Consider the following 22,233-nt stretch of genomic DNA (forward strand, 5'->3'; position numbering starts at 1 on the left):
CTGTGGTAGCCATGCTGGTTCAGTATGCCTTCAATTTTGAATAAATCCCCAACAGTGTCACCAGCAAAGCCCCCCCACACCATCACACCTCCTCCTCCATGCTTCACGGTGGGGACCAGGCATGTAGAGTCCATCCGTTCACCTTTTCTGTGTCGAACAAAGACACGGTGGTTGGAACCAAAGATCTCAAATTTGGACTCATCAGACCAAAGCACAGATTTCCACTGGTCTAATGTCCATTCCTTGGGTTCTTTAGCCCAAACAAGTCTCTTCTGCTTGTGGCCTGTCCTTAGCAGTGGTTTCCTAGCAGCTATTTTACCATGAAGGCCTGCTGCACAAAGTCTCCTCTTAACAGTTGTTATAGAGATGTGTCTGCTGCTAGAACTCTGTGTGGCATTGACCTGGTCTCTAATCTGAGCTGCTGTTAACCTGCGATTTCTGAGGCTGGTGACTCGGATGAACTTATCCTCCACAGCAGAGGTGACTCTTGGTCTTCCTTTCCTGGGACGGTCCTCATGTGAGCCAGTTTCTTTGTAGCGCTTGATGGTTTTTGCCACTGCACTTGGGGACACTTTCAAAGTTTTCCCAATTTTTCGGACTGACTGACCTTCATTTCTTAAAATAATGATGGCCACTCGTTTTTCTTTACTCAGCTGCTTTTTTCTTGCCATAATACAAATTCTAACAGTCTATTCAGTAGGACTATCAGCTGTGTATCCACCAGACTTCTGCACAACACAACTGATGGTCTCAACCCCATTTATAAGGCAAGAAATCTCACTTACTAAACCTGACAGGGCACACCTGTGAAGTGAAAACCATTTCGGGTGACTACCTCTTGAAGCTCACAAAGAGAATGCCAAGAGTGTGCAAAGCAGAAATCAAAGCAAAAGGTGGCTACTCTGAAGAACCTAGAATATCTAATATATAATGCTCAATGTGCGTGTGTGTGTATGTCCAGGATAGGCATCCGCACCGTCGCAGCTACAGCCAGAAAATTTGGCACAGTCACACGTCTGGGCCCCGAGAGCGTCATAGGCTATGTTGTGAGGCAAAATTTTAACCCTGCGCGTTCCAATTCACCAAACAATTTTGCCCCTATCTACATAATGGAGAAAAAGTGAAAAGAAAAGTCTTGGAGGCAAATTGACAGCTGCCAGATGTGAACAAGGGGGACTGAAAGAATGAGAGCGATGGCACCAAAGAGTATATACCGTACAGTTGCTAAGGTGGGGCCCTGACATGGGATACTCACCACACACGGGGATATGAACACACACACAAAATGCGCCACACACTACCACGTGCTTCACCACATATACCACCCTCAGCACACATTTCACCACACATACACCAACCTCGCCACACAAAAGTCGAAACACAAAAGTCACCATTCAAAACTCGCTACGCTGTCCCAGAGCTGTTTAACAGATGAAAGCTGAGCTGTGATTGGCTGCTATCAGCAACAGTTTTCTTTGTAGACAGTTGTGGTAACTGAGGCCGATTATTCTTATCATTTCTATGGTGTTATCGTCCTTCTGTACAGCTGGAAATAACACAATTTATTACCGTGCCAACACAGACCACCCTCTGACACAGACTGCAGGGGGAGCCCAGTATCACACAGGATAGGATTAGATACACGGCTCAGCAGTCAGTATCACACAGGATAGGATTAGATACACAGCTCAGCAGTCAGTATCACACAGGATAGGATTAGATACACAGCTCAGCAGTCAGTATCACACAGGAGAGGATTAGATACACAGCTCAGCAGTCATTATCACACAAGATAGGATTAGATACGCAGCTCAGCAGTCAGTATCACACAGGGTAGGATTAGATACACGGCTCAGCAGTCAGTATCACACAGAATAGTATAAGATACACGGCTCAGCAGACAGTATCACATAGGAGAGGATTAGACACACAGCTCAGCAGTCAGTATCACACAGGAGAGGATTAGATACACGGCTCAGCAGTCAGTATCACACAGGATAGGATTAGATACATAGCTCAGCAGACAGTATCACACAGGATAGGATTAGATACACGGCTCAGCAGTCAGTATCACACAGGAGAGGATTAGATACATGGCTCAGCAGTCAGTATCACACAGGAGAGGATTAGAAACATGGCTCAGCAGACAGTATCACACAGGATAGGATTAGATACATGGCTCAGCAGACAGTATCACACAGGATAGGATTAGATACATGGCTCAGCAGACAGTATCACACAGGATAGGATTAGATACACGGCTCAGCAGACAGTATCACACAGGATAGGATTAGATACACGGCTGAGCAGACAGTATCACACAGGAGAGGATTAGATACACGGCTCAGCAGTCAGTATCACACAGGATAGGATTAGATACACAGCTCAGCAGACAGTATCACACAGGATAGGATTAGATACACGGCTCAGCAGTCAGTATCACACAGGAGAGGATTAGATACATGGCTCAGCAGTCAGTATCACACAGGAGAGGATTAGAAACATGGCTCAGCAGACAGTATCACACAGGATAGGATTAGATACATGGCTCAGCAGACAGTATCACACAGGATAGGATTAGATACATGGCTCAGCAGACAGTGTCACACAGGATAGGATTAGATACGCAGCTCAGCGGTCAGTATCACACAGGAGAGGATTAGATACATGGCTCAGCAGACAGTATCACACAGGATAGGATTAGATACACGGCTCAGCAGTCAGTATCACACAGGAGAGGATTAGATACACGGCTCAGCAGTCAGTATCACACAGGATAGGATTAGATACACGGCTCAGCAGACAGTATCACACAGGATAGGATTAGATACACAGCTCAGCAGACATTATCACACAAGATAGGATTAGATACGCAGCTCAGCAGTCAGTATCACACAGGAGAGGATTAGATACATGGCTCAGCAGTCAGTATCACACAGGAGAGGATTAGAAAACAGCTCAGCAGACAGTATCACACAGGATAGGATTAGATACACGGCTCAGCAGTCAGTATCACACAGGATAGGATTAGATACACGGCTCAGCAGACAGTATCACACAGGATAGGATTAGATACACAGCTCAGCAGACAGTATCACACAGGATAGGATTAGATACGCAGCTCAGCAGTCAGTATCACACAGGAGAGGATTAGATAACAGCTCAGCAGACAGTATCACACAGAATAGGATTAGATACACGGCTCAGCAGATGGTATCACACAGAATAGGATTAGATACACAGCTCAGCAGTCAGTATCACACTGGATAGGATTGGATGCACTGTTTTTATGTGCAATATAATCATTATAATTTGTTTACTATGGTTACTCTGCCCAGGCAATGCCGAGCTCTTCAGCTAGTAATACAATATTTTCAGTTGTTTCACACTGTTTTGTTAATTACAGTGCCGGCAAAAAAAATCTTTACACTTGCGCAGCAAAAAAAAACTTTACATATAAAATCCACATCATAATTTCACTTTTTAAAAGTGTATACAATGGGGGAGATAATAAAAAACTGTCTAATATTAAAGCTGGCTTTGTTGCAAATATCAACCAATCAACGCTCAGTTTTCACTTCTCTGCACTCTGATTGGTTGTTGTGTGCAGCTCAGCCGGTTTTGCTATTAGGCAGTCTTTTATAATCTCCCTCAGTTTTTTATTATCTCCCACAATGGGTCGAAAGAAGCTTAAAATGGAAGAGAAATCCCGTGCCTTGGCTCTGCTCGAGAAGGGGGATTCGGTGATTGCTGTAGCTAGAGATCTGGGAGTGTGAAGAGAAGCAATTTATCAGCTGAAGCGGTCGGCGGCATCATTGCCTCCTGGGATGGTACCGCAGAGGAAGTCAGGCTCTGGCGCACCTAAGAAGACTTCACCAAGGACTGATAAGCTTCTGAAGCGTGAAGTGATGTCACATCCTTCTATAACTGCTGTTGAACTAAAAAACAAGTACCCTGTGCTCCTCCAGAACATCGCAGCTAGGATAATTCGTCACCGCCTGCAGAAGGACCTGGGTCTACCAAGTTGCCGTGCCGCAAAGAAGCCCCTGCTCACAGCAGCAATGAAGAAGAAAAGGCTTGCCTTGTGTAAGAAATATCAAGATTCCACATCTGAAGAGTGGAGGAAAGTGATGTTTAGTGATGTTTAGTGATGAGACCACTCTCAGGCTGGTCAGGGGAGGCTCAAAGGTTGTGCGTCGTCCGAGTACCGTGTCACGGTATGACCCAAAATGTACAGTTAAGACTGTTAAACACCCTGACAGTGTGATGGTGTGGGGTGCATTCAGTGGAAGCATGGGCAGGGCAGGTTTGTACTTCCTTCCCAAGAATGTAACTATGAAAGCAAGCAATTATATTACTGCTTTGGAAGAACACATGCTTACTTTTTGGGTCATACATCAGTGTGATTACTTTATGCATGATAGCGCCCCTGTCCACAAAGCCAAGGCCGTGAGAAAGTTTCTCAGTGACCATAACATTAACATTTTAGAGTGGCCAGGTAATTCCCCTGACCTTAACCCCATAAAAAATGCCTGGAATTTAATGAAAAACAAGGTTCAAGAGACACGACCCAGCAACATCAACAATCTAAAGGAGGCGCTGAAGACACTGTGGGTAAACATGGTCTCCACATACTTAGCCAGCCTTGCTGAATCCATGCCTAAACGACTGCAGATGGTGATAAAATGTAAGGGTGACATGACAAAATACTAATTGTAATAAAATATCCACAATAAAACACTTAAATCCACTTGAATATTAAGATTTTGTGGTTTCATTGAAATTGTAAAGATTTTTTTTTGCCGGCACTGTATATAATTCCACATGTGTTAATTCATAGTTTTGAGGCCTTCAGAGTGAATCTACAATTTTCATAGTCATGAAAATAAAGAAAACTCTTTGAATGAGAAGGTGTGTCCAAACTTTTGGTCTGTACTGTATGTATCGCACAGACAGGGGTCTGCTGCAATCTGAATCCAGGACAGGTTGCTGGGTCTTGTTGTCCCACAAACCTGTATATTGGGCTGGGTTTAAGGGTTAACCAGAGAGTGATGGGTGGGACTGGTTAACCACATACCTCCCAGAGGTGTGCTCCTGTGATGTCAGAAAGGTCCTATATGCTTCCTGGTTGCGCCACATGGGGAGGAGGAAGGTGGCCATGTGTCAGACTGGAGCTGGCTGGAGCTCCTGAAAGTCCAGGAAGCTGCTGAGGGTCTGGACTGCTGACAGGACCAGTATAAAGCCAGTCTGGAAAACCTGAGAATCTGTTAGGCCTGTTTCACACTTCAGTCTTTTGGCATCAGTCAAAATCCGTCAAACTGTGAAAAAACAGTGGATCCAGTGAAGATTGGCAAAAAACTGATGCACGGGATCCGTTTTTTTTTTACGGATCCGTTGAAGGAGAGAGAGAGAATTTTTTGATTCCAGAATGGAAAAAACAGTCGTTGGGGTTAAAATAAAGACAGAGAAAATCTTACGGGCATGCTCAGTTTCTACAGACGGAATCCGTCACTGGATTCCGTTTTTTACGGACAGCGACGGATCCTGGGCCCATAGGCTTCCATTATAGCCAACGACGGATGGCGCAGGATCCGTCACGATCCATCTTTTTGCCGCAGACAAAAAACTTTACAAACGTTACTCCAGACGACGGACGCTGAAATTCTGACGGATCCGTCGCAATCCATCACTAATGCAAGTCTATGAGAAAAAAAACAGATTCCACAAAAAAAAAACGATCCTTTTTTCCTAAAAACGGCGGATTTCGACTCACGTCAAAAGACTGAAATGTGAAAGAGGCCTTAAAGGAAGCCTGTCAGTTGTTTTGGCCGCTACAAGATGCGGCCACTGCCTTTCAGGGGCTTATCTACAGCATTCTACAATATTGTATATCTGCCCCCGCTCCCACCTGAAATATAAGAAAAATATGTTTTACTATACTCACCCGGGGGCGGTCCGGTCTGATGGGTGTCGCAGGTCCGGGTCCGGCGCCTCCCATCTTCATGCAATGTTGTCCTCCTGCTCGCTTCGTGCCGCGGCTCCTGCGCAGGCGCACTTTGCCCTGTTGAAGGCAGAACAAAGTACTGCAGTGCGCAGGCGCCAGACCTCTCTGACCTTTCCTGGCCCCCCTGCACACTGCAGTACTCTGCTCTGCCCTCACCAGGGCAGAGAAGTACGCCTGCGGAGGAGCGCGATGCCGGGGAGCGATAAAGAAGCAGGAGGGCGGCATCGCAAGAAGATGGGAGGTGCCGGATCCGGACGTGCAACACCAATCGTACCTACCCCCCCCCCGGGTGAGTATAATGAAACTTATTTTTCGTATCATTCAGGTCGGACCGGGGGCAGACATACGGCATTATAGAATGCTGTAGATAAGCCCTAAAAGGCGATGGCCGCATCTTATAGCGGCAAAAACAGCTGACAGGTGCACTTTAAGCAGGGAACCCAGAGCCTGGGGAATTGTGAACGGACGGGTGTCAGTATTGAATTGTGCGAACGTAACAGTAAATGAGATGGACTAATAGGTCAGATACGTGTCTGTAGAGTGCGCAGATGTATCCGCTGTATGTCAGATCCGTGATGTTCACATGGCCTATGGTGGTGCAGTAAACCAAGAATGGACTTATGTAAAGGAAGAAGCGGTTGCTGTTTGTTTAAATGTCGCCGCCAAGTGAGTAGTGTACCCCAACCGGCTTAGTGATCGCTACGTCACAATAGACACATTGTAACCATGTGACTCTGCTGCATATAAAGAATCCGGATACACAGGCCTTGTTCCCAACAAGAACTGCTGGAACTGACGTAGGAATCATTTAGATACCAAGGGGCTGAGGGGGGGGGAGTACAAATATTTTTATTACAAAATTCACCATAAGGAATAGTGGGAAATCGCTAAAAAGATGCAATTTCCTTTTAAACTTTCCAATTTATGTCCTAAATGGATCCTGTGGAAATCCCCTTTAAATATACAGTGGGGCAAAAAAGTATTTAGTCAGTCAGCAATAGTGCAAGTTCCACCACTTAAAAAGATGAGAGGCGTCTGTAATTTACATCATAGGTAGACCTCAACTATGGGAGACCAACTGAGAAAAAAAAATCCAGAAAATCACATTGTCTGTTTTTTTTTTCATTTTATTTGCATATTATGTTGGAAAATAAGTATTTGTTCAGAAACAAGCAATCAAGATTTCTGGCTTTCACAGACCTGTAACTTCTTATTTAAGAGTCTCCTCTTTCCTCCACTCATTACCTGTAGTAATGGCACCTGTTTAAACTTGTTGTCAGTATAAAAAGACACCTGTGCACACCCTCAAACAGTCTGACTCCAAACTCCACTATGGTGAAGACCAAAGAGCTGTCAAAGGACACCAGAAACAAAATTGTAGCCCTGCACCAGGCTGGGAAGACTGAATCTGCAATAGCCAACCAGCTTGGAGTGAAGAAATCAACTGTGGGAGCAATAATTAGAAAATGGAAGACATACAAGACCACTGATAATCTCCCTCGATCTGGTGCTCCACGCAAAATCCCACCCTGTGGGGTCAGAATGATCACAAGAACGGTGAGCAAAAATCCCAGAACCACGCGGGGGGACCTAGTGAATGAACTGCAGAGAGCTGGGACCAATGTAACAAGGCCTACCATAAGTAACACACTACGCCACCATGGACTCAGATCCTGCAGTGCCAGACGTGTCCCACTGCTTAAGCCTGTACATGTCCGGGTCCATCTGAAGTTTGCTAGAGAGCATTTGGATGATCCAGAGGAGTTTTGGGAGAATGTCCTATGGTCTGATGAAACCAAACTGGAACTGTTTGGTAGAAACACAACTTGTCGTGTTTGGAGGAAAAAGAATACTGAGTTGCATCCATCAAACACCATACCTACTGTAAAGCATGGTGGTGGAAACATCATGCTTTGGGGCTGTTTCTCTGCAAAGGGGCCAGGACGACTGATCCGGGTACATGAAAGAATGAATGGGGCCATGTATCGTGAGATTTTTAGTGCAAACCTCCTTCCATCAGCAAGGGCATTGATGATGAAACGTGGCTGGGTCTTTCAACATGACAATGATCCAAAGCACACCGCCAGGGCAACGAAGGAGTGGCTTCGTAAGAAGCATTTCAAGGTCCTGGAGTGGCCTAGCCAGTCTCCAGATCTCAACCCTATAGAAAACCTTTGGAGGGAGTTGAAAGTCCGTGTTACCAAGCGAAAAGCCAAAAACATCACTGCTCTAGAGGAGATCTGCATGGAGGAATGGGCCAACATACCAACAACAGTGTGTGGCAACCTCGTGAAGACTTACAGAAAACGTTTGACCTCTGTCATTGCCAACAAAGGATATATCACAAAGTATTGAGATGAAATTTTGTTTCTGACCAAATACTTATTTTCCACCATAATATGCAAATAAAATGAAAAAAAAACAGACAATGTGATTTTCTGGATTTTTTTTTCTCAGTTTGTCTCCCATAGTTGAGGTCTACCTATGATGTAAATTACAGATGCCTCTCATCTTTTTAAGTGGTGGAACTTGCACTATTGCTGACTGACTAAATACTTTTTTGCCCCACTGTATCTTACTAGGATTTATGGGGGTAATAAGGGTATCGGGTACGGATAGGGCGCAAACCAAGGTTATTAACGTCAACATGTAAATGAGATGTATAAACCTAAGGATTTTTTGCTAAAATGTAACAGCAACATACATTTTTAAATATGATGGTTTATTGGTTAGTAATGCTGAGCCTGGTTATATTCCTGGTGGTCTAGAGAAGTTTAGGCGTTAATATTTAGTATTTATTATCCGAGTGAAGGGGTTAATATTGTTATTAGTGGTGATCTAGGATGCCTTATAAGTGGATGCCAAATGACCCTGGTGATTTGATGTGGATATAGGTGAATACCAAATGGTACTGATGCACATCTAATATCTCTGGTGGTTTAGGAGAGTGAATGGGTTAATATTCTTATGTGTGGTGAAGAGTAATAAAAGGCTTATTTTTTTTATTTGTTTGTTTCACCTGTTTTTTTTTTCTGCTCAGAGTTTCAAATCCCACATTTTTCCTCCTAAAGTCATGCCATGGTTCCAGCTCGATTCTTCCTAACCTTACCCCTCTGATTTATGTGGCTTGATGGCTGAATTAATTTACACCTTACCCTGTATCTGACCCGTTTTCCATCCTGTGTCTCTGAATCCCCCGTAGCCTGGATTCAGCTTCCGCAAGCTCTGGGCGTTTACAGGACCCGGGTTCCTTATGAGCATCGCCTACCTGGACCCTGGGAACATTGAGTCTGACCTGCAGTGCGGAGCAATTGCTGGATTTAAGGTGGGAACCAAAAATTTTACCCAAACTCAATGTATAGTGAGATCCTCATCACCTGCGGGGCATTCTGCTATCGGGCCCACACTAATGGCGTTATCTCTGTATCTTCCCAGCTCTTGTGGGTTCTCCTTGGCGCTACCTTCCTTGGTCTTATATGCCAGCGGTTGGCCATACGGCTCGGTGTGGTCACTGGTAGAGACTTGGCACAGATTTGCCGTTCTTATTACCCAAAGGTAAGGTCATACCAGCCACATCGCTGAGATTAGAGGATCGGCATTGAGATTCTACATTTCCAATCCTCCTCTCCCGTGATTCTATCTGATGGGGGAGAGGCAGGAGGTCCCATCCACAGGAGATCAGCGGCTGCCACTGCTCGATTGTGTGTGGGCACCATTAATCTGGTAGATTACATGTCTGATAACAGGAAGGAGCTAAAATGTCTGTTTCCAAGGACGACCAGGAGAATTATGAAATCAGCTTTGAATGTCAATGAAAGTTGAAATAAGTACAAAAGTGTTTGCAGAGCTCTTTCCTGGGATTTTTGGATTTTGAGGGCAGATCTTGTGTTACGCCTCATTGCTTTGATTTCAGCAGACTGACTTATTCTGATATTTAATCCATATTCTTCATGCCTCAGGCTCCTCGATGGTTACTGTGGATCTTAGTGGAAATAGCCATTATTGGGTCAGATATGCAGGAAGTCATTGGTACCGCCATTGCTTTTAGCCTGCTGTCAGCTGGACGGTAAGATCCGCACATACCTATATCTGTCTCTCCCTATAGAAACAAACCAGAGGCTGCAGCAGCTTCTGTGTGCGAGCAATCACTATAGGGAATGTAAACTGCATTACTGCCATATAGACTGTACTTATATACCGCATTACTGCCATATAGACTGTACTTATATACAGCATTACTGCCATATAGACTGTACTTATATACCGCATTACTGCCATATAGACTATACTTATATACCACATTACTGCCATATAGACTGTACTTATATACCACATTACTGCCATATAGACTGTACTTATATACCGCATTACTGCCATATAGACTATACTTATATACCACATTACTGCCATATAGACTGTACTTATATACCACATTACTGCCATATAGACTGTACTTATATACCGCATTACTGCCATATAGACTGTACTTATATACCGCATTACTGCCATATAGACTGTACTTATATACCGCATTACTGCCATATAGACTGTACTTATATACCGCATTACTGCCATATAGACTGTACTTATATACCGCATTACTGCCATATAGACTGTACTTATATACCACATTACTGCCATATAGACTGTACTTATATACCGCATTACTGCCATATAGACTATACTTATATACCGCATTACTGCCATATAGACTGTACTTATATACCACATTACTGCCATATAGACTGTACTTATATACCGCATTACTGCCATATAGACTGTACTTATATACCACATTACTGCCATATAGACTGTACTTATATACCGCATTACTGCCATATAGACTATACTTATATACCGCATTACTGCCATATAGACTGTACTTATATACCACATTACTGCCATATAGACTGTACTTATATACCGCATTACTGCCATATAGACTATACTTATATACCACATTACTGCCATATAGACTGTACTTATATACCGCATTACTGCCATATGGACTGTACTTATATACCGCATTACTGCCATATAGACTGTACTTATATACCGCATTACTGCCATATAGACTGTACTTATATACCTCATTACTGCCATATAGACTGTACTTATATACCGCATTACTGCCATATAGACTATACTTATATACCACATTACTGCCATATAGACTGTACTTATATACCGCATTACTGCCATATAGACTATACTTATATACCACATTACTGCCATATAGACTGTACTTATATACCGCATTACTGCCATATGGACTGTACTTATATACCGCATTACTGCCATATAGACTGTACTTATATACCGCATTACTGCCATATAGACTGTACTTATATACCGCATTACTGCCATATAGACTGTACTTATATACCTCATTACTGCCATATAGACTGTACTTATATACCGCATTACTGCCATATAGACTGTACTTATATACCGCATTACTGCCATATAGACTATACTTATAGACCGCATTACTGCCATATAGACTGTACTTATATACCGCATTACTGCCATATAGACTGTACTTATATACCTCATTACTGCCATATAGACTATACTTATATACCGCATTACTGCCATATAGACTGTACTTATATACCGCATTACTGCCATATAGACTGTACTTATATACTGCAGGACTTCTTTATAGATAGACTGGTTCTTATAGCTGGCACTATTATGGGGGTCTGTGTAATATGAAGACCCTGCTCACTATCTCTTGCATGTTTTGCAGGATTCCCCTTTGGGGCGGTGTTCTTATCACCATCATTGACACGCTCTTCTTCCTCTTCCTGGATAAATACGGTGAGATTACGGGAATATAATCCAGATTATTTGTGATCCTGTATTCTCCGTCCTATCATTGTCCTGTGTTTCCTCCAGGTCTCAGGAAGCTGGAGGCTTTCTTCGCCTTACTTATTACTACAATGGCGGTGACGTTCGGCTATGAGGTGAGGACGGGGATCACATTGTCGGACATCGCCCCCGTGATCTGTGGCAGCCGTCACTTGTCCCGCAGTCACCGGGCTCCGTAGATCTGCACGGCCCCTGCTCTCCTACATTCATAGTGACTTTTTTCCCTGTGTGTTGCAGTACGTGGTCGTGCGTCCGGACCAGAGAGAGGTGATAAAGGGCATGTTCTACCCGTACTGCTCCGGCTGCGGATCTGACGAGTTACTCCAAGCTGTTGGCATCATTGGCGCCATCATCATGCCACACAACATCTTCCTGCACTCCTCACTCGTCAAGGTATTGTCATATCATTGGCATTGTACACTGGGGGCTTCATGCTCTATAAATGGGGGGCTCAGTTACAAGACATTCCCGGTTCATGACTTCGATCAGAACACAGATGTCATTTATCACAGATATAATGTGCACATTATCAAATGTCCTGCATCATCCGACAGTCACGGATGACGACCTCTCTGCTGCTGTGTGATAATCCGGATTATAACGGTTCTGCACATCGCCTGCAGGACAGATGAGAATTATTGGGGGAATAAATGCCGGATTGTAGGAATTGTTATCTAGATCACTCCCCATGGACAAACCTGGACTCGGAGGGGGGGACGTTACCGCACCTAAAATCAACGCCAGCAGCATACTGGGAAATCGCTGATAATGCGCCTAATAGACAAGGACGATGGGGAAGTGTCTGAGTTATTATCGTCCTCTTTTTTATTTTTCACATTTTCCATTGGTAAAATCATCACAGTAAGAAATATCATCTGTCTGCTGAGCCGTGTATCTAATCCTATCCTGTGTGATGCTGACTGCTGAGCTGTGTATCTAATCTTCTCTTGTGTGATACTGTCTGCTGAGCTGTGTATCTAATCCTATCCTGTGTGATACTGACTGCTGAGCTGTGTATCTAATCCTATCCTGTGTGATACTGACTGCTGAGCCGTGTATCTAATCCTATCCTGTGTGATACTGACTGCTGAGCCGTGTATCTAATCCTATCCTGTGTGATACTGACTGCTGAGCCGTGTATCTAATCCTATCCTGTGTGATACTGACTGCTGAGCCGTGTATCTAATCCTATCCTGTGTGATACTGTCTGCTGAGCCGTGTATCTAATCCTATCCTGTGTGATACTGTCTCCTGAGCCGTGTATCTAACCCTATCCTGTGTGATACTGACTACTGAGCCGTGTATCTAATCCTATCCTGTGTGATACTGACTGCTGACCCGTGTATCTAATCCTATCCTGTGATACTGTCTGCTGAGCCGTGTATCTAATCCTATCCTGTGTGATACTGACTGCTGAGCCGTGTATCTAATCCTATCCTGTGTGATACTGTCTGCTGAGCCGTGTATCTAATCCTATCCTGTTTGATACTGACTGCTGAGCCGTGTATCTAATCCTATCCTGTGTGATACTGACTGCTGACCCGTGTATCTAATCCTATCCTGTGATACTGTCTGCTGAGCCGTGTATCTAATCCTATCCTGTGTGATACTGTCTGCTGAGCTGTGTATCTAATCCTATCCTGTGTGATACTGTCTGCTGAGCTGTGTATCTAATCCTATCCTGTGTGATACTGACTGTTGAGTCGTGTATCTAATCCTCTCCTGTGTGATACTGACTGCTGAGCCGTGTATCTAATCCTATCCTGTGTGATACTGACTGCTGAGCCGTGTATCTAATCCTATCCTGTGTGATACTGACTGCTGAGCCGTGTATCTAATCCTATCCTGTGTGATACTGACTGCTGAGCCGTGTATCTAATCCTATCCTGTGTGATACTGTCTGCTGAGCCGTGTATCTAATCCTATCCTGTGTGATACTGTCTCCTGAGCCGTGTATCTAACCCTATCCTGTGTGATACTGACTACTGAGCCGTGTATCTAATCCTATCCTGTGTGATACTGACTGCTGACCCGTGTATCTAATCCTATCCTGTGATACTGTCTGCTGAGCCGTGTATCTAATCCTATCCTGTGTGATACTGACTGCTGAGCCGTGTATCTAATCCTATCCTGTGTGATACTGTCTGCTGAGCCGTGTATCTAATCCTATCCTGTTTGATACTGACTGCTGAGCCGTGTATCTAATCCTATCCTGTGTGATACTGACTGCTGAGCCGTGTATCTAATCCTATCCTGTTTGATACTGACTGCTGAGCTGTGTATCTAATCCTATCCTGTGTGATACTGTCTGCTGAGCTGTGTATCTAATCCTATCCTGTGTGATACTGTCTGCTGAGCTGTGTATCTAATCCTCTCCTGTGTGATACTGACTGTTGAGTCGTGTATCTAATCCTCTCCTGTGTGATACTGACTGCTGAGCCGTGTATCTAATCCTCTCCTGTGTGATACTGGCTGCTGAGCCGTGTATCTAATCCTCTCCTGTGTGATACTGACTGCTGAGCCGTGTATCTAGTCCTCTGCGTGGTGTCATATAGCCACTGCATTCTCCATCGTGGCATGGTAACTGTATATATTCTGTATACACTGTGTATATATAGCAGGTGAGGAGCTTTCACCAATCACTGGTCAACACAAAAAATCAGTACAGGTGATCTGTGGCTGTTATGGAGTGTGACGCGCTGATTCTATAAATCTGCTCAGTTTTTCTCTATCACATGAAGTTTCTGAGATAGAAGTATTTTTGCTCTTACATTATTTCTGCATTTTCAATGGACGTCGTTTTTCCTCCGTTATTCCCATTTCTTTGCTTCTCTTACTTAATTGTGAATTTTCTTTCCGGGATGATTTCAGTAAAGGTTTTAGTGAGTTTTATGGAGGGAGCACTGACAGCGCAGTCAGTCAATGACGGCTTCTCGGAAAGTCACATGTTATGGGGAGGCGCTAACTTATTAGTCGGTAAGATTTGAGTCAGTCAGGAAAGGCTGGTGATGGCAGCAAGGACTGGTGTGTGAGACTGAGAGGAGACCGGCCTCTACAGGGATCTGAGCCCGGCCACAGGGAGATAGAAGGGAAGGCAGCGGACAGCCGCCATTGTGAGAGGATTTTCACTGCAGTTCTGGGAGGGCAAGTCGCCTCAGAGGGAAGAAAACAGCTGCGCCACTGAGGTGTCACTGAGTGAGGGTCTCCACTGAGGTGTCACTGAGTGAGGCTCCGCCACTGAGGTGTCACTGAGTGAGGCTCCGCCACTGAGGTGTGACTGAGTGAGGGTCTCCACTGAGGTGTGACTGAGTGAGAGTCTCCACTGAGGTGTCACTGAGTGAGGCTCCGCCACTGAGGTGTGACTGAGTGAGAGTCTCCACTGAGGTGTGACTGAGTGAGGGTCTCCACTGAGGTGTGACTGAGTGAGGGTCTCCACTGAGGTGTGACTGAGTGAGGGTCTCCACTGAGGTGTGACTGAGTGAGGGTCTCCACTGAGGTGTGACTGAGTGAGGGTCTCCACTGAGTTGTGACCGAGTGAGGGTCTCCACTGAGGTGTGACCGAGTGAGGGTCTCCACTGAGGTGTGACCGAGTGAGGGTCTCCACTGAGGTGTGACCGAGTGAGGGTCTCCACTGAGGTTTGACCGAGTGAGGGTCTCCACTGAGGTGTGACTGAGTGAGGGTCTCCACTGAGGTGTGACTGAGTGAGGGTCTCCACTGAGGTGTGACTGAGTGAGGGTCTCCACTGAGGTGTGACTGAGTGAGGGTCTCCACTGAGGTGTCACTGAGTGAGGGTCTCCACTGAGGTGTCACTGAGTGAGGGTCTCCACTGAGGTGTCACTGAGTGAGGGTCTCCACTGAGGTGTGACTGAGTGAGGGTCTCCACTGAGTTGTGACCGAGTGAGGGTCTCCACTGAGGTGTGACCGAGTGAGGGTCTCCACTGAGGTGTGACCGAGTGAGGGTCTCCACTGAGGTGTGACCGAGTGAGGGTCTCCACTGAGGTTTGACCGAGTGAGGGTCTCCACTGAGGTGTGACCGAGTGAGGGTCTCCACTGAGGTGTGACCGAGTGAGGGTCTCCACTGAGGTGTGACCGAGTGAGGGTCTCCACTGAGGTGTGACTGAGTGAGGGTCTCCACTGAGGTGTGACTGAGTGAGGGTCTCCACTGAGGTGTGACTGAGTGAGGGTCTCCACTGAGGTGTGACTGAGTGAGGGTCTCCACTGAGGTGTGACTGAGTGAGGGTCTCCACTGAGGTGTCACTGAGTGAGGGTCTCATCAGAGAGAGAACCTGAGAGCAGCCGATATCACACAGAGAAGCTGCCTGCCTGCTAATGTTCATCTGTAAGGAACAGGCCTCTGTCACACATCTACATACAGTCGCTCGGCTCATCACATGTGTTTTTTGAGTTTGTCGCCACCATTGACCTGAACTTACTCTACTGTTTAATCTGATTTAAAGGATAAAAATGCCCCGACGGTGGATCAATCATCCGAACAGATTCTGCTATGTGTGTGGTTCTTTTACACCAAAAGGCCAAGTATGTCAATCACTCATGATGTTAAGATAATGTACTGATTTGCTCAAGATGTTCAAATAGTCTCTGTGACTGGTTGAATATGAGGACAGTGGCGACGCCACTAGCTGCTCCCGTGATTTGGAGAGAACCCAGAAATCATAGTGATGAATGCTACTTTTGTTTTGTCACACTGAAGGGCTTTTCTACAAAGAAGAACCATAAAATTAATTACCCTGAACTTGAATCTGCGATTAGGCCAGTTCCACTTGATGGTGCCTTGCCAGTTCCTGAACCACCGTTGTCTGGATTGGTTGAAAATGAAGTAGAATATGAAGACTATGGAGCTGAAGCTACTGGAGAAGACATGGAGACCTCAGGTCAAGATGAGTATGTACCTGATGGAGCAGCCGAGCAGCCGGAACGCTTTACTCAACATGAAATAAATGATCTCATCAGAGACCGTTCACTGTCAAAAGATAAAGATGAACTTCTGGCATCTAGGTTGAAACAGAAGAATCTTCTTCATGATGATGTCAAAGTGTTATTACTGAAACAGAAGTAACCCTGTAACACAAGTTTTCACAGCTGATGGAACAATGTGAACGGTCTCTTTGAAGAACGGAATCAAGAATATTTTGTTGCAGATTGGCGATTGTTTATTGACTCATCCCAGAGAAGTTTGAAAGCAGTGCTGCTTCACAGTGGAACCATGAAACCATCAATCCCTACTGCTCACTCATGTCATCGAAAGGAAAGTTATGAAAATCTGTCAGTTGTTTTGGATTCTATACAATATAAGCATCATCAATGGAATATCTGTGGAGATTTGAAAGTGATTGGTCTGCTAATGGGAATGCAAGGAGGTTTCACAAAATATTGTTACTTCTTGTGTTTATGGGACAGTAGAAATACAGTAGAGCGTTATGTTCATCGTGATTGGGGACCGAGAAGCATCTATGCTCCAGGTAGAGACAATGTTCAGCAGAATCCTTTAGTTGCTCCAACAAAAATCTTTCTCCCCCCCCCACTGCATATAAGGTTGGGATTGATTAAAAATTTTGTGAAAGCCACGGCAAAGACAAATTCACAAGGGATCCAATACATTTCACAGAAATCCTCCAGCATTTCACCAGCAAAACTGAAGGAAGGGGGATGTGTGGGTCCTCAGATCAGAGAGCTTAAGAGAGATGATGTGTTTGGAGGAACTCTAAGTGATAAGGAAGTGAGATCTTGGGAAAGCTTCAAGTGGATCTGTGAAAACTTCTTAGGAAAATAAAAATCTCCAGAACCTGTTGAAGGTGTTGAGGAGCTGCTAAATGCATGCCAGTGTCTTGGATGTCGCAGGTCTCTGAAAATGCACTTTTTGCATTCACATTTACATTTCTTCCCTCAAAATCTTGGGGATGTAAGCGATGAACAAGGCGAGCGGTTTCACCAGGACATTAAAGTAATGGATCACCGCTACCAGGGATTTCGGAATGACTCAATGATGGCAGATTACTGTTGGATGTTATATAGGGACAACCCTGAAAAATCGTATAGACGACAGTCTAATGTCAAGCACTTTTAATTTTTGCTCATATTTTGGTTTCTGTTTTGCATGTGAAATTATTATGATTCAATAAAAACTATTTTGTAAGGTGAAGCTTTTTTTTCTGATATGTAGATTACTGTTTTCTTAGGGTAAATGCACACGTAGTTTTTTAGTTGTGCGGATTTTGTTGGAAAATCCACAGGACAAAAGTCCTGCGGTTTCTCTGCAGATTAGCCTGCGGTTTCACACCTCATAATGATAAGGTGTGAAACCGCACAAAGAATTGACATGCTGCGGATTGTAACCCGCAGCAAAACGACAGCGGTTTTTTTTTTTTCCCATAGGAAATAAAGGTACTGTACAACGCAGCAGAATCCGCAGCGTGTGCACACACCCTTAATGTTGCCAGTATATTTCCTATACCTCATAATAACGATGCTGCTCCATGGAAACGATACGTGCTACAGAAAAACTATATACATTTCTGAAATCAGGACAAAAAGATGATTCAGAAAAGTACAAAGTCACCTGCGATGATTACAAAAAATATTTTCTTGTAGACCTGTGTATAGTCTTTACGTTTTGTAAATGTGGCTGCATTGTATCGATGCTTTAAAAATTAGAAGTGTTAATAGTTCTAATAATTTATTTTTATCAACTGACAAAATGTAAAGACTATTTGTGAAAACTCCATACGTCTCAGCATTTGTTCCTCACCTGCTATATATATATATATATATATATATATATACACTGCTCAAAAGAATAAAGGGAACACTATTCCATTTGCAACAGGCTGTTTGTGTTCCCTTTATTTCTTTCAGCAGTATATATATATATATATACACACACACACCCCTCCACATACAGTGCCGTCCTCTATGTCAGGTTTATCACTGATGCTCTTTCATTTCCTCAGTCTAGGAACATTGACCGCAAGAAAAAGCAGGAGGTGAAAGAAGCCAACATGTACTTCCTGATAGAGTCCACCATTGCACTGCTCATCTCCTTCATCATCAACCTCTTCGTCATGTCCGTGTTTGCAGAAGCTTTTTATAAGAAAACCAATCATGACGCGGTGAGTCTATTTTCAGTGAATCAGACCGGTCCCCAATACAGAGTGGAAATACTGAGGCTTTACATATACTTCATGTATGTGTGAATAAAAGTGTAAAAACTTATGGAATGTTTATAATTGTCCATCAGTAACCCTAGCAACAGCCAACTAAAAGAGCAAAAACACTGAAGAGGCAAAATGTGAAAACCAAAGTATGTGACAGTCTCAAAACTTTTGGCCACAAATTTAGTATCTCGCATATGTGCTGATACCCTTGGTGTATAAGTAGGTGATATGGAGCCCTGGGCCTGATGAGGTCACAATGCTGCAGGAGTGATCATAGCTGTTACATGGTTATAGGCTTAGATTAAAACTGTATTATAATAATAATAATCTTTATATAGCGCCAACATATTCCGCAGCGCTTTACAGTTTACCAGTTTCAAAACACAAGTCATAAGTAACAACGCTAACAATACAATAATTAAAGCAAAATAAGATGAAATAAGCCGCCCCTGCTCGTGAGAGCGTACAATCTACAATGAGGTGAGGGAGATACAGAGTACAGGGGTGTATTTACAATGGTGTATTTACAATGAAGGTCCAGCCATCTTGCGGGAGTGAAGGATGGAGATAGTGAATGGGCTACACACGCACACTTACACAGAGAATGACTTTGATTAGTGAATGTGATAGGCCGCTCTGAACAGGTGTGTTTTGAGGGAGCTCCTAAAACTATGCAAATTGTGGATAGTCCTGATTTCTTGGGGTAGAGCAATCCAGAGGATAGGAGCAGCACGGGAGAAGTCTTGGAGTCCGGAGTGGGAGGTACGGATTAGTGCAGAGGTTAGTCGAAAGTCGTTTGCAGAGTGCAGCGATCGGCTAGGCCGATAGACAGAAATGAGAGAAGAGATGTAGGGGGTGCCGCACTGTGGAGAGCTTTGTGGGTGAGAACAAGTACTTTGAATTGGATCCTATAATGAATGGGCAGCCAGTGTAAGGACTGGCGAAGAGCGGACGCGTCCGAGTACCGATTACCCAGATGGACGATCCTGGCTGCTGCATTGAGTATGGACTGGAGAGGGGATAGTCGAGTGACGGGGAGGCCAATTAATAGAGCGTTGCAGTAATCCAGGCGAGAGTGGATCAATGCAACAGTGAGGGTTTTTGTTGTTTCCATAGTGAGAAAAGGGCGGATTCTAGAGATGTTCTTTAGGTGTAAGCGGCAAGAGATTGTATATGGGATGTGAAGGAGAGATTGGTGTCAAACATAACACCCAGACAGCGCGCCTGCTGCCGGGGTGTTATTGTGGTACCACCCACGGGGAGGGAAATGTCAGATTTAGGGAGGTTAGTAGACGGCGGGAGCAGAAGAAGTTCAGTTTTGGAGAGGTTGAGTTTCAGATAGAGAGCGGACATGATATTGGAGACTGCGGACAGACAGTCACTGGCGTTCTGTAGTACAGCGGAGGTAAGGTCGGGGGAAGACGTATATAGTTGTGTGTCATCAGCATAAAGATGGTACTGAAAGCCAAATCTGCTGATGGTCTGTCCAATTGGGGCCGTGTAGAGAGAGAATAGAAGGGGGCCAAGGACTGAGCCCTGAGGTACCCCAACAGCAAGAGGAAGAGGAGATGAAGTGGAGCCAGAGAACAAAACACTGAAGGAGCGGTCAGAGAGATAGGAAGAGAACCAGGAGAGAGCAGTGTCCTTAATGCCTAGTGACTGGAGCCTAGAGAGTAGGAGATGGTGGTCAACAGTGTCGAAAGCTGCAGATAGGTCAAGAAGAATGAGCAGTGAGTGGTCACCGTTACGTTTTGCTGTCAGAAGGTCACTGGTCACTTTGATGAGTGCAGTTTCAGTCGAATGTAGGGGGCGGAAGCCGGACTGTGAAGGGTCTAGAAGGGAGTGAATGGAGAGGTAACGGGTAAGGCGGGAGTAAACTAGGCGCTCCAAAAGTTTAGAGATGAAGGGGAGATTGGAGACTGGTCTGTAGTTGTATACAGAGATACATGATAACATCCTGTCTGCTGTCACCACTAGGGGGAGCTCCCTGTATACAGAGATACATGATAAGATCCTGTCTGCAGCCACCATTCAGGTACTGTCACACTTAGCGATGCACCAGCGATCCCAACCAGCGATATGACGTGGTCAGGATCGCTGGTACATCGCTAAGTGGTCGCTAGTGAGCTGCCACACAGGCAGATCTCACCAGCAACATCACAGGGGTCGGGGGTCGCTACTTACCTGTCAGATGAGACGATCCTGACGTCCTCCCGCCCTCGTCCACGCGTCGCTTCCACAGCAGGAAGCCCAGCAGGAAGCTGACGACGAGAAACGGTCCAGGATGTTCTTATGCGATCAGCGATAACCAGCGGGGGAGCGGTCGGAGGTAAGAATCACACATAGCGATATCACTAGCAATATCACTGCTACGTCACAAAATCCAGTGACGTTATAGCGATATTGCTAGCGATATCGCTTAGTGTGACGGGCCCTTTAGAGGGAGCTCCCTATATAGAGATACATGATAAGATCCTGTCTGCAGCCACCACTAGGAGGAGCTCCCTGTATACAGAGATACATGATAAGATCCTGTCTACAGTCACCATAAGGGTACCGTTACACTTAGCGATGCCCCAGCAATCCCGACCAGCGATATGACGCGGTCAGGATCGCTGGTGCATCGCTAAGTGGTCGCTAGTGAGCTGCCACACAGGCAGATCTCACCAGCGACATAGCAGGGGTCGGGGGTCGCTACTTACCTGTCAGACGCGGCGAACCTGACGTCCTCCCGCCCACGTCGCTCGTCGGCGCCACAGGAAACCCAGCAGGAAGCTGATGACGAGAAATGATCCAGGACCTTCTCGCGCGACCAGCGATAATCAGCGGGGGAGCCGGGTGGAGGTAAGTGTCACATGTAGCGATATCGCTATGTGTAACGGGGGCTTTAGGGGGAGCTCCTTGTATGCAGAGATACATGATAAGATTCTGTCTGCAGTCACCACTACGGAGAGCTCCCTATAAGCAGAGATACATGATAAGATCCTGTCGGCAGCCACCACTAGGGGGAGCTCCCTATATACAGAGATGCATGATAAGATCCTGTCTGCAGCCACCACTAGGGGGAGCTCCCTGTATAGAGAGATGCATGATAAGATCCTGTCTGCAGCCACCACTAGGGGGAGCTCCCTGTATACAGAGATACATGATAAGATTCTGTCTGCAGTCACCACTAGGGGGAG

General features: G+C 45.1%; 1 protein-coding gene across 1 annotated transcript in view; it reads left to right on the plus strand.

Annotated features, from left to right (window-relative positions):
- The window catches only part of SLC11A1 (solute carrier family 11 member 1), a 47,840-nt gene that overhangs the window by 13,985 nt on the left and 11,622 nt on the right, over positions 1-22,233 (plus strand). The window contains exons 3-9 of the mRNA XM_073545392.1: positions 9,207-9,329; positions 9,440-9,559; positions 9,964-10,070; positions 11,757-11,827; positions 11,906-11,973; positions 12,116-12,271; positions 18,848-19,006. Coding sequence (XP_073401493.1) covers positions 9,207-9,329; positions 9,440-9,559; positions 9,964-10,070; positions 11,757-11,827; positions 11,906-11,973; positions 12,116-12,271; positions 18,848-19,006 — 804 coding nt within the window. The remainder of the gene's footprint in view (positions 1-9,206; positions 9,330-9,439; positions 9,560-9,963; positions 10,071-11,756; positions 11,828-11,905; positions 11,974-12,115; positions 12,272-18,847; positions 19,007-22,233) is intronic.

The sequence above is a fragment of the Dendrobates tinctorius genome, unplaced genomic scaffold (assembly GCF_039654945.1).
Source record: "Dendrobates tinctorius isolate UK_male_01 unplaced genomic scaffold, ASM3965494v1 ptg000143l, whole genome shotgun sequence".
Taxonomy (NCBI): domain Eukaryota; kingdom Metazoa; phylum Chordata; class Amphibia; order Anura; family Dendrobatidae; genus Dendrobates; species Dendrobates tinctorius.